Source organism: Heterodontus francisci, chromosome 35 (genome assembly GCF_036365525.1).
Source record: "Heterodontus francisci isolate sHetFra1 chromosome 35, sHetFra1.hap1, whole genome shotgun sequence".
In the NCBI taxonomy this organism is placed as follows: Eukaryota; Metazoa; Chordata; class Chondrichthyes; order Heterodontiformes; family Heterodontidae; genus Heterodontus; species Heterodontus francisci.
Window position 1 is genome coordinate 48213012 of NC_090405.1, and position 13706 is coordinate 48226717.

The following is a 13706-nucleotide window of genomic DNA, read 5'->3' on the forward strand; positions in this document are numbered from 1 at the left end:
AGGCCACGTATTTTGTGACAAATATTTTCAAAGGCAATCCAACAAAGGCTCCTCATTGAAGTGGAGTTAATGGTTGAACAACTCTCCCATTGTTGTGGTTGATGCTGGATGAATGACTGACAGGGCAGTTGAATAAGCCATTCAAGTACTAGCTGTGACTCAGTTGATAGCACTCTGTCCTCCTAAGTCAGAAGGCTGTATGTTCAAGCTAAACACAAATTTATGGGCTGACACTCCAGTGCGGTACTGAGGGAATGCTGCACTGTCAGATGAGCCATTTAATCCAGGCCCCTGTCTGCCCTCTCCGGTAAATACAAGATACCTTGGCACAGTGTTATCTATGGGATCTTGCTGTGTGAAAATTGGCAGCTGTGTTTCCTGCATTGCAACAGTGATTATGCTTTAAAACTGCTTCATTGAAACATCCTGAGGTTGTAAAAAAACTTTTACTTCATTCTGGCCAAAGGAACTGTTTCATGATTGGAAGCAGTAAGATAACATGTTGATCAGTCACCTGAGACTAAAGGTCGGCTCGGGTCTGCAAATGAAACCCGACCCAAGCCCTACAGAACCACATCCGACCCCGAGCCCGACCCAGCCCGAATCCTTTTTTTCCCGCGCCCGACCCAACTAACAGAATAAAGTTGACTTATATTGAAGAGGTTGTGCTCATCCTTGGATGGAATCGTTCACTGCAGACTAGTGCAGAGTGTTTCTCCCCCTGTGACGTCCTGGCTGCCACTGTGTCCGAACCGAACCCGAGCCTAAATGCCCTACCCGGTAAAGCAACCCAACACATGTCGTGGGTTCAGGTCAGGTAGCCATGCTCTAACTGAGACTGCTCTCTATTTGCTTCCACCTGGCTGCTGAAGACCTTTTTTAAAAAATTAATTCGTTTTAAAAAGTTCGCGAGTCTCGCTCTTACCTGAATTGTGAGCTGCTGCTCCTTCAGTGCTGGAGGGCCTCCTATTGGCCTTCCAGCAACGAGAGCCCGCCCGCCGTCCTTAATAGGCCAGCAAGTGCACTCGCTGGCCACTAATTGGCCAATACAGAGAAAATCACTGCCGGGTGAGTGTTTCCCATCCAGAGTGGGGTTGTGACACCCATTTGACCCTGATATCAGGGTCCCAACCCAAAGGACAAAATCCTGCTCGAGTGTCAGCTGGATGTGTTCAAGTGGTGGGAGCTGGCCTTGAACTCACAACCTTCTAAGCTAGAGGTGAGAGTGGTACATTGGGCTAAAGCTACAGATATTGTAACCAGATAAGCCACCGCATAAATCAAGGGCCTTTGAAAAGAAGACACCGGCGTCGCTAATGATCTATGGGTTTAGGCCAGTGCTGTCCAATCATTAGCCATATTTAGCTAATTGGGAATGCAGATGTGTCAAACTGATCGGGAAATTTTTTAAAAATGACTAAACAACTGCTCTTGAGCATCCGATCTTGATCTTATTCACAAAGCATGTGAACTTTAACAACATTTTTTTTGTGTGTTTTGTGTTTGTTGGTAAAATAGTAAGACAGAAAACAGAGTCTTTGTTTGAGTCCTTTTTATCGCTTGGTTACTGAACGGGAGTAAATATTTAACACAAAATACACGTGCAGTATATTTATCAGTGTATTGTAAGCATAAGGGGTGTTTTCTACTAAAGTTGGTGCCTGTGGCTAAAACGATGTCACTAAGTGCACCTATGACTAGTCAGCAATCACACAAACTTGGGTTGTATTCCCTTGCATTTAGAAGGTTAAGGGGTGATTTTGATTGAAGATTTCAAGCTATTAAGGGGAACAGATATGGTAGATTGGGAGAAACTATTTCCTCTGGTTGGGGCGTCTAGGACTGGGGGCGTGGACTAAAAATTAGAACCAGACCTTTTCCGGAGGGAAATGAACACTTCTTCATGCAAAGGGTGGTAGAAGTTTGGAACTCCCTTCCGCAAAGGGCAATTGATGCTAGATCAGTTGTTAGTTTTAAAATTGAGTGATATTTTTGGTTAATAAAAATCTAAGCGATATGAGGCAAAGGCAAGTCTATGGAGTTCGGTCACAGATCAGCCATGAGCTCATTGAATGTCAGTTAGACTCAAAAGGATAACTGGCCTCCTCCTGTTCCTGTGTTCTATTGGACAACACTGCTCTAAAAAACCACCACTTTAGTGTTCCATCATATGAACCAATGATTCTAAGTTTAATCCTTAGTCTGCGCTGAGTTGATCTTGGTTGGGGTGGTGGGAACTGCTCTGGGCTCTAAACTTGCCAGAAAAATAATCTGGGTTTGGGACGTTAAAAAATCAGATGGGGTGCGGGCTCCGCTGTGTGCATGTGTAGAACTGTATCCTGACCAGAGTCCGTCAAAGGAAATTAGTGCCAAAAAAAACTGACCTAACTTGAAGAAAATCTAGGGAGTGCTCAGTGGGTTTATGACCTTGCCTGAAATGTTCAGTTGCTGATCAGTCCAGTTCTGCATGGTTAGTCCATTATTCATAGCTGGCTTGGCAGAACAGCAAGTGTTTAGCTGTGAACCTTTCTTCTTAAATTGTTAAGGTTATGCATTTTTGTTTTTAAGTCTACTTCTTTGACCATCAGTGCTTGCAACAAAAACATCCTGACTGTCATAATCCCTCTGGGCTTTAGGATTTTTTTTAAATCAGTATTTAGAGGAATTTTATTATCTGTACTTTTTTTTAAAAAAAGGGAAAAACACAACCAGTCCCTGTGGAGGAGGGTCAATCGCAAACCAACAGAGAAAAAGCTGTCTAATCAATCTGTCTCCGCAGGGGAAGTGAAACAGTTTGTACCCCAGTTTGCCTTCATCTCTGTAAGGGTGTGTAATTGGAGTCAAATACAAATATTTACACATTGCAGAATGTCCCCTTCAACTCTCCATTTATCTCTAGTGACAAGACATTTATTGTTTTAGGATCCTTCAGAAGAGTAAAGATCTTGTGTAAAAGTAGTGTTACACAGCTTCAATGACTTATATTTACATAGTGCCTTTCATGACCCCCCCGGGATGTCTTAAAGTGCTTTACAGTCAGTGAAATGTAGTTGCCAATTTACGCACATCAAGGCCCCACAAACAGCAATGTGATAACCAGTTATCCTGTTTCTACTGATGTTGGTTTAGGGATAAATATTGGCACCTTCAAAATAGTTCCACCAGGATCATTTTTACATCTAACAGAGAGGGTCTTCTGGGTTTAACTTTTCTCATCTGAAAGACAGCACCTCCAACAGTGTAGCACTCCTGCAGTACTGCACTGGAGTGTCCGCCTAGATTTTTGTGCTCAAGTCTTTGGGGTAGCTAGGCAAGTACACGAGGAAGCAAGAAGTAGAAGGATATGCTAATGGTGGAAGGAGGCTGGTGTTGAGTGTAAAAGCCAGAACATCTATGTAATGTATTAAGGGGTGTAGAAACGTAAGAGTTTCCCAAGTTGTTGGTCTTTTACTTCTCCTTGGTTTTTCCAGTAGATGAAATCAGTACTTGCAACAAAGCTCACCATCTTTTCCCCTTGTGAACAGACCAACTAATTTAATGTTCTACCAAGGGCAGCAATCCTGAATGTGCGGTTCCTCACCCTTTATATCTTGTTTTTAAAATAAAAGTGCTTTGTCCCACTTGTGTCTGATCTGGCATAATTGTGCCAATCCACCTTTCACATACAATGCAGTTTTAATGCCAAGTTTTCAGCTCTACCCTCCAGGCATTTTTTCCATTTATTCAGATCAAAAGACTTCCTCATTTTGTACACTTTTTTTTTGTTTTAAAACAGCAATGGTTGAATTAACAGGTGACATAGAGTTAAACTACTGCTTCTACACTGCTCTCTACCTGCATCGCACAACGCTTGATGCAAGCATACTTAACACCCCGCCACATCATCAGTGAAAAGCCATTACAAATTATCGTGTTAATAAAGTGCTAAGAAAAAAAAGAGAGGCACTACATAAATGCAAGTTCTTTCATGACCTCAGGATGTCCCAAAGTGTTTCACAGCCAATTTTACATTGTCATGTAAAAAAATGTGGCCTCCAATCTGTGCACAACAAGCTCCCAAAAACAATTGACTCCCCTGATACAAAGTGACATCTCTTCAAAATTTTGAGTCGACCCTTTGCTTCAACCCAAGGTTGGATGTGAAAGGTACTTTATAAATGAAAGTTCTCTCTTACTCTGCTGTTGATTTTCATTTGGTGTTCAGTGTCTTGTTTGTTTTCTCTGTGTGTGTGTGTGTGTGTGTGTGTGTGTCTCTCTCTCTATCTTTTTTTTAATGAAGTTAGCATTCTGGTACATGAACTTAATCTCCCTTGTTCATCTATTTGAATACCTCAAAACTCTGATCAACCACTTCCTCAATTAAAGTGAGGGGGTCAATCTGTCTCTAACTGTGGCAATGAGTCAGGTCATCTTACCAGATGTCAAAGCTATTAAAACAATTGAACTAGTATATTTCAAAACTTTTTTTTTACATTGAAGTTAATTTTCACTAATAATATGGCATTTTAATGTTGATCTAATGTATAATTACCAGAATTAAATACCATTTTTTTTAACGTGTCTCCTTTATTGCAAAGTCTTTTGAATCTGTTGCCTTTAAAATTTACAGGCTTCCTTGTTATATTCACAAGCCAGGTTGTGCTTGCTTTTATTTTGGCTTTTTATTGATGCATTCCTCTCTTGTTCTACGTTTTTAAATATGGTGAAATGTTAAGCAGGGAGTAAGACCCTATTAATTCTGTTCGTGCATGGAACCATTGCCAGTGTGTGTGAACCCTTTTAATTCTGCAGCTCTGATCTCTTGGGTTATGAAGCTGACTGGCCACTTAACTGTGTGTGTCCCAGTGTGACTCTGTTTGAAGTTGGTCCCGGAGGTGTTAAACACAACTTGGGAAAAGAAGGAAGGCGAGAGATCCATTCATCAAGGCAAGCTTGTGCAGTTTACAGACCTGGTAATTAATCTAGATCAGCTGTGCAAGGCACTTGGAGCAGCAAGATACCCATACTAAAAGACAACAGTCCAAGGAACAGAACAACGTTGCATTGGGGTTGTTGACCAAGTGAGAAACAGCACAAAAGATGGATTCCAGAAATGAATCTTTAGACATTTATGAGCCTGACTACATGGATTATTCCGACTGGTACATAGATGACCGCCTGGCTCCCACTGACCCTCCTGCAGAGTATGTTTTTCATTTTGATTCTGGTAAATTCCAAGTTTTTTTTCCCCATAAACTTGTAGCGTGTGTTCATCGCTTTGTTTTACTTTGTTCCATAGTGTAACATCCTGTGATCCCACCATCCGAGTTGATCTGTATCATTTCTGTGCAGCTGGCATATCTGTAAGTTTGCCTTTTTTACTTAATTCAGCTTTTAATATGTAGTTTGGAATAAATGTCTTTGATTCTCAAGTCATCTTGTCTGGCTTCAAGTGAGCCAGGCTAGAGTTTGGGAGTGAGGTAAAGCATCAAGTAACTTGCATTTTTTTATTTAAGAAAAAAATGTAAACTTAGGAGTCATTATACAGCACCAATTTCTACTGTTTCACCATGTGTAGTGAGAGAAAATTCATTATTCCATCCACTCCCAGTGCAGTACTGAAGGAGTACTACACTGTCAGAGGTGCTGTTTCTTGAATGAGATGTTAAATCGAGCCCCCCGTCTGTGCTCTCGGGTAGTTTTAAAAGATCTCGTGGCACTATTTCAAAGATCAGCAGGGTAGTTCTCCCCAGTGTCCTAACCAATATGTAACCCTCCAACACCACAAATGTATCCCATTGCTATTTGTTGGATCTTGCTGTGATTGCCTATATAGTTTTTTTTTTAAATGTGACTACACCTCCAGAAGTAATTGAGGATATGCAAGACATAATAGAAAAGCAAGTTTTTTTTTTCCCTCCATTTACGTTTTCACCATGAATAACATAGTGTAAATCTTTTGCCCCTTCACCCTTTCTGATTTGAAATTAAAGCTGTGAGGAATATTCAGAGCCTCACTGAGGATAGAATATTAAATGGTTCCTATATGATTAACCCACAGTGTTACCAGGATCAGAGGGTTTAAAGTAGTGGTAAGGGGGTGGGGGCAGTGAACTGACAACAAAAGGAATTTCTTCACTTGAAAGCGTGACCCAGGAACCCTGTCTCTGCTGGTTGGGGAGTCTAAGACTAGGGGACATAGTCAAAACATTAGAGCCAGACCTTTTTTTTTCAGGAGTGAAATTAGGGAACTCCTCTACAAACAAAGGATAGTAGAAGTTTGGAACTCTGTTTCACAAATAGCAATCCATGCTAGATCAATTAATTTTACATTTGAAACTTTAGTTAACAAAAATCTATTAAGGAATGTGGAGCAAAGGTAGGGCTATGAAGTTAAGTCGCAGATCGGCTATGCTCTCATTGGCCCAACAGACTCGAGGGTCTAAATAGCCTACTCCTTGTTCTGAGTGTCAGAATAATCTGTTCAGTCAGAATGAACGCAAAGGGCTTCACAATGCAGCTAGGTGCTATATCCGGATGTTTTGAGTTCTCCCTTGTTCTCTTTCAGTTTGTGCTGCTGGTGTTCCTGTCCTTTCTTGTGAAGCGGAGACGATTGTGCAAGGGTTGCTGTGGTGGAGCCCCTGGCTTGTTGCAGTTAAGTGTCTGCTCTCCTTCAGGTCCCCGGGGTCAATGTTTGAACCCTGTATGAACTAAACTCTGGGGTTCCTCAGGTCAAACCATGACAATTTGGCGTATATACATCACAGTGTTAAGTGTGCTGGGCGCACTGAAAGCTCACCTACTTAGTAATGTTTATACAAGTATATGTATGTGCTTTTGCTGCTATTCTCAACCTGACTATTGCTGCCCATAAAATGGATCAGGTTACTCGGTAACTTCAACACTTGTACGCACAGTTCCTGATTTAAAAACACCACTTTTGAATTTTTTTTAAAAACTTGCTTCAGCTCCTCCAAGGTTCATTATAAACATACAAGCTCCCCAGGTTTAGCTCACTCTACGACACTGGGTTCATTTATGTAAGGCATTCTCTTTCTTAATCAATTTTCTTTTCCTTATGCCTCTGTTCTTTGCTGAAATGTCCTATGCCTCACTCAGTGACACAGCCCATTTCTGCTCATTAAAGTAGGATTTAAAACCTGAAAGTTTCCCAAAAAAAGTAGGTTAATCCGCACTTTATGTTTGTGTAACACAAGTGATCACAACCACTAAACCTCATTTAAGAATTCCTACTGTTTAAATAGCTACACATGGTTTGTATTTTTCCCACTCGGCCTCCACCACGAAGGTCAAATCTCTCTGGAATCACACAACTGGTGTTTACACTGCCAGGTTTAGCATTGTTGTGAAGTGATTTCTGCTTTGCACTGGCATTAAACCTGATTGTTAACCTGGAGTGAAACAGAGAGGGACTCATTGGAGGCAAAACCAGTGTGGTATCAAATCTGGTTCACAAAGCATTTGGGGGTCAGTCGGAATGCACCTTGCTTTTTTTTTTTTTGCAACCCACCTGACCTTAATTTAAATGTTTAAAGGGATGGATTCACAAGGGATCGGGACAGAGTAGACAGGGAGAAATGGTTCCCGTTGGCAGTACCTGAGGACACCAGTTTAAGGTAATTGGTAAAAGAAGCAATGGCAACATGAGGGAAGATATTTTTTTTAAACAGCGCGTGGTTCGGATCTGGAATGCACTGCCTGAGAGTGTGGTGGAGGCAGGTTCAATCCAGGCTTTCAAAAGAGAACTGGATAACTATCTGGAGAGAAAAGATTTGACAGGTTGTGGGGAAAAGGCGGGAGAGTGGGACTAGGTGAATTGCTCTTGCAGAGAGCCAGTATGAGCACGATGGGCTGAATGGCCTGCTTCTGTGCTGTAACCATTCTATGATTCTTTCAAATTTCTAACTTTGGGGAGAAATCTGTGACCGTGTGTGTCTCCAATCCTGCTAGCAGATTGTCTCCTGAGCTGGACTGTTCCTTTTCCCAGCCTGCTGGCATATTGCCAGCAGCAGAGTGGCCCCAGGAGGCTATCGGGAGGGCCCTGCTTGCTTGGCCCCTCTGGTTTTCAATTTTATGCTCACCTCTCTGAGGGTACCTCCATGTTGGGATGCCCTCTTGATTTCCCCGAATTTTTTTGCATTAGTAACTGTAGTGTTGTCCCACCCATCGCTCCGAATCTGGGACATTCCAGAATGCACCGATAAGCAAACTAGCTCCTGCAGAGAGGAATAGCCATTGCTAATCTTTTCAAATAAGGGCATCACGGGGGAGGGGGGGGGGGGAAATGGTCATGAAAACGGAAAATGCTGGAAATACTCAGCAGGCCTGACTCTGTCTGTGGAGAGAGAAACAGTCAATGGACACTATTTTCCCAGCTCCTGGGTGGCAGGCTGGGAGGGCAGGAAAATAACAGGAAGCTGCGTTGGAACAGCTCCCCGACACACTCCCACCGCCGGAGATATTTTTCAGCAGGGGATGGATACGGAGTGGCTGTCTGTCGAATGGAGGGCCCTGCATGCTTGGCCCTTTCTGATTTTCAATTTTATACTTGCCTCTCTGAGAGCCCCTCAATGTTGCAATGCCCTCTGGATTTCCCCGAGCTCCCTCAGCAGCGCCCATCTCTCCCGGTGGGGCTGTCAAGGCTCTAGAGCGCTGGCCCTCTGGGCCAACAGCATCAGGACCCCACCCGCCTGCTATCCTTAATTCAGTTCACTCTGTGATATCAGGAAATGACTGAAGGCACTGGATACTGCAAAGGCTATGGGCCCTGACAATATTCTGGCAATAGTACTGAAGACCTGTGCTCCAGAACTAGCTGCTCCAATAGCCAAGCTGTTCCAGTATAACACTGGCATCTAGCAGCAATGTGGAAAATTGCCCAGGTATGTCCTGTCCACAAAAAGCAGGACAAGCCCAACCCGGCCAATTACCGCCCCATCAGTCTACTCTCTATCATCAGTAAAATGATGGAAGGTGTCATCGACAGCGTAATCAAGCGGCACTTACTTCGCAATAGCCTGCTCAGTTTGGGTTCCGCCAGGGCCACTCCGCTCCTGACCTCCTTACAGCCTTGGTTCAAACGTGGACAAGAGAGCTGAACTCCAGACTGCCCTTGACATCAAGGCAGCATTTGACTGAGTATGGCATCGAGGAGCCCTAGCAAAACTGGTGTCAACAGGAATCGGGGGAAAACTCTCCACTGGTTGGAGTCATACCTAGCACAAAGGAAGATGATTGTGGTTGTTGGTCAATCATCTCAGCTCCAGGACATCACTGCAGGAGTTCCTCAGGGTAGTGTCCTAGGCCCAACCATCTTCAGCTGCTTCAGCAATGACCTTCCTTTGACCATAAAGTCAGAAGTGGAGATGTTCACTGATGATTGCACAATGTTCACCATTTGCAACCTCTCAGTCACTGAAGCAGCCCATGTAGAAATGCAGCAAGACCTGGACAGTATCCAGGCTTGGGCTGATAAGTGGCAAGTAATCACACCACACAAGTGCCAGGCAATGACCATCTCCAACAAGAGGGAATCTAACCATCTCCCCTTGACATTCAATGGCATTACAATTGCTGAATCTCCCACTATCAACATCCTGGGGGCTACCATTGACCAGAAACTGAACTGGAGTAGCCATATAAATACCGTGTCTACAACAGCAGGTCAGAGGCTAGGAATCCTGCGGCAAGTAACTCACCTCCTGACTCCCCAGTGCCTGTCCACCATCTACAAAATGAAAGTCCGGACTGTGATGGAATACTCTCCACTTGCCTGGATGGGTGCAGCTCCAACAATACTTGAGACACTCAACACCATCCAGGACAAAGCAGTCCGCTTGATTGGCACCCCATCCACAAACATTCACTCCCTCCACCACTGACACACAGTGGCAGCAGTGTGTACCATCTACAAGATGCACTGCAGCAACGCACCAAGGCTCCTTAGACAGCACGTTCCAAACCCATGACCTCTACCACCTCGAAGGACAAGGGGAGCAGTTGCATGGGAACACCACCACCTGCAAGTTCCCCTCCAAGTCACACACTATCCTGACTTGGAACTATATTGCCGTTTCTTCACTGTTGCTGGGTCAAAGTCCTGGAACTGCCTTCCTAACAGCACTATAGGGCTACCTACCCCACATGGACTGCAGTGGTTCAAGAAAGCATCCCACCGCCACCACCTCATGGGTAATCAGGGATGGGCAATAAATGGTGGCCTAGCCAGTGACGACTGCATCTCCATTAACGAATAACAAATGAAGAAAAATTGGACAGCGAGCCCAACCTGGTAAAGTTGCTGAGCTGGTCTCATTGCCGGCAAGTGCAGGCTCGGGACTCCCATTTCGTCCCCATGTCAGGGGTCCTGAAACCCGCTGTAAAATCCTGCCTGCTGTTTCAGGCTTGTGACCTTTCATCACTGATCTGATGAATGGTCACAGACCTGAAACGTTAACTCCGTTTTCTTGCTCCTGTTACGACCAAGGCGGGAGAAATGCACTGTTAATTGAGTCCTGCTACTCCACAGGTCATAGCATATCAAATAATGTTTCCACCTACCAAAGAATAGCCAAATTAGACACCCTTTGTCTCCCAGAACAAAGCACACCAAGCCAGGTTTTCTTTTAACAACACCAACAATAACTATTAGAAAATAAATAATAAGTCTTTACTAATGAGATTCCACACTGTGGACTGCGACATCGACCACTCCCTGGTGTGCAGCAAGGTTAGACTCAAACCAAAGAAGCTGCATCACTCCAAGCAGAAGGGCCACCCGTTCATCAACACGAGCAGAATTATCCACAGCTGTTAGATAAGTTTCTAAATTCACTTTTAAAAAGCCCTTCAAAACACTCCCACAGGGGATGCAGAGACCAAGTGGGCCCACATCAGAGACGCCATCTATGACTCAGCAATGACCACCTATGGCAAACGTTTGAAGCAGAATGCAGACTGGTTTCAATCTCACTTTGAAGAGCTGGAACCTGTCATAGCCGCTAAGCGCATTGCACTGTTGAACTACAAGAAAGCCCCCAGCGAGTTAACATCCGTAGCACTTAAAACAGCCAGAAGCGCTGCACAAAGAACAGCCAGGTGCTGCGCAAATGACTGCTGGCAACACCTATGCAGTCATATTCAGCTGGCCTCTGACACGGGAAACATCAGAGGAATGTATGATGGCATTAAGAGAGCTTTTGGGCCAACCATCAAGATCACCCCTCTCAAATCTAAATCGGGACAGAATCACTGACCAATGCAAGCAAATGGACTGCTGGGTGGAACACTACCTAGAACTGTACTCCAGGGAAAATGTCACTGAGACCGCCCTCAATGCAGCCCAGTCTCTACCAGTCATGGATGAGCTGGACGTACAGCCAACAAAGTCGAAACTCCGTGATTCCATTGATTCTCTAGCCAGCGGAAAAAACCCCTGGGAAGGACGGCATTACCCTTGAAATAATCAAGAGTGCCAAGCCTGCTATACTTTCAGCACTCCATGAACTGCTTTGCCTGTGCTGGGATGAGGGAGCAGTACCACAGGACATGCACGATGCCAATATCATCACCCTCCATAAGAACAAGGGTGACCGCGGTGACTGCAGCAACTACCGTGGAATCTCTCTACTCAGCATAGTGGGGAAAGTCTTCGCTCGAGTCGCTTTAAACAGGCTCCAGAAGCTGGCTGAGTGTGTCTACCCTGAGGCACAGTGTGGCTTTCGAGCAGAGAGATCCACCATTGATATGCTGTTCTCCCTTCGCCAGCTACAGGAGAAATGCCGTGAACAACAGATGCCCCTCTACGTTGCTTTCATAGATCTCACCAAAGCCTTTGACCTCATCAGCAGACGTGGTCTCGTCAGACTACCAGAAAAGATCGGATGTCCACCAAAGCTACTAAGTATCATCACCTCATTCCATGACAATATGAAAGGCACAATTCAACATAGCGGTGCCTCATCAGACCCCTTTCCTATCCTGAGTGGTGTGAAACAGGGCTGTGTTCTTGCACCCACACTGTTTGGGATCTTCTCCATGCTGCTCTCTCATGTGTTCAAGTCTTCAGAAGAAGGAATTTTCCTCCACACAAGATCAGATGGCAGGTTGTTCAACCTTGCCCGTCTTAGAGCGAAGACCAAAGTACGGAAAGTCCTCATCAGGGAACTCCTCTTTGCTGACGATGCTGCATTAACATCTCACACTGAAGAGTGCCTGCAGAGACTCATTGCCAGGATTGCGGCTGCCTGCAACGAATTTGGCCTAACCATCAGCCTCAAGAAAACGAACATCATGGGACAGGACATCAGAAATGCTCCATCCATCAATATAGGCAACCACACCCTGGAAGTGGTTCAAGAGTTCGCCTACCTAGGCTCAACTATTTCCAGTAACCTGTCTCTTGATGCAGAAATCAACAAGCGCATGGGAAAGGCTTCCACTGCTATGTCCAGACTGGCCAAGAGAGTGTGGGAAAATGGCGCACTGACACGGAACACAAAAGTCCGAATGTATCAAGCCTGTGTCCTCAGTACCTTGCTCTATGGCAGCGAGGCCTGGACAACGTATGTCAGCCAAGAGCAAAGTCTCCATTCATTCCATCTTCGCTGCCTCCAGAGAATCCTTGGCATCAGGTGGCAGGACCGTATCTCCAACACAGAAGTCCTCGAGGCGGCCAACACCCCCAGCATATACACCCTACTGAGTCAGCGGCGCTTGAGATGGCTTGGCCATGTGAGCCGCATGGAAGATGGCAGGATCCCCAAGGACACATTGTACAGCGAGCTCGTCACTGGCATCAGACCCACCGGCCGTCCATGTCTCCGCTTTAAAGACGTCTGCAAACGTGATGTGAAATCCTGTGACATTGATCACAAGTCATGGGAGTCAGTTGCCAGCGATCGCCAGAGCTGGCGGGCAGCCATAAATGCGGGGCTACAGAGAGGCGAGTCGAAGAGACTTAGCAGTTGGCAGGAAAAAAGACAGAAGCGCAAGGGGAGAGCCAACTGTGTAACAGCCTCGATAACCAATTTTATCTGCAGCACCTGTGGAAGAGCCTGTCACTCTAGAATTGGCCTTTATAGCCACTCCAAGCGCTGCTTCACAAACCACTGACCACCTCCGGGTGCTTACCATTGTCTCTCGAGACAAGGAGGCCAAAGAAGAAGAAATCTGTCTGTCTGTAATGAAAAGCTCCTTAGTCCTTCTGCACACACACATTCAAAAAGAATATTCTTAACTAGGGAAAAAGGATTTTGGTTTACAGTTGTTTCTTGGGAATAGAAGGAATAGTAAAAATGATCAGTTCATCCCGTTCTGACAGGATGTTTTTGGTACGGTGAGGTGTCAGAGTCAAATAGTCAGATGCCACAGTCTCTCCAGGTGAAGTTGAACAGTCTTTGGGTAGGCATTCAAGGCAATTCGACTGCAGCAGGCATCGCAGGTCTTGCAGCAGGCATCGCAGGTCTTTCAGCAGGGTTGCAGTAACGGTTCTGCTCGGGACTCACAACAGCAGGGCAGCAGTAGAACCTTTGTTCAGGTTCCAGGATTTCCCAAATCGCAGGAGGCAACAGGAATCTCATTGGATACAGGAATTCTTCAGAGACAGGAGGCGATAGGAATCTGCAACCTTTCAAATGCAGGATTTCTTTTCAAGAGATGCAAGTCTCCTTTACAGACCGAGGTCTTTTTCTCCAATCCCCAGGCAG

At 45.0% G+C, this 13706-nt stretch overlaps 1 protein-coding gene across 4 annotated transcripts in view; it reads left to right on the forward strand.

The window, feature by feature from the left end:
- Positions 1-13706, forward strand: part of stra6 (signaling receptor and transporter of retinol STRA6) — a 43356-nt gene that overhangs the window by 5771 nt on the left and 23879 nt on the right. For all 4 annotated transcript variants that reach the window (XM_068015491.1, XM_068015490.1, XM_068015493.1 and 1 more), the window contains exons 2-4: positions 4792-5183; positions 5279-5342; positions 6548-6633. In XM_068015491.1, the coding sequence (XP_067871592.1) occupies positions 5080-5183; positions 5279-5342; positions 6548-6633 (254 nt within the window). In that variant the 5' untranslated portion in view covers positions 4792-5079. The remainder of the gene's footprint in view (positions 1-4791; positions 5184-5278; positions 5343-6547; positions 6634-13706) is intronic.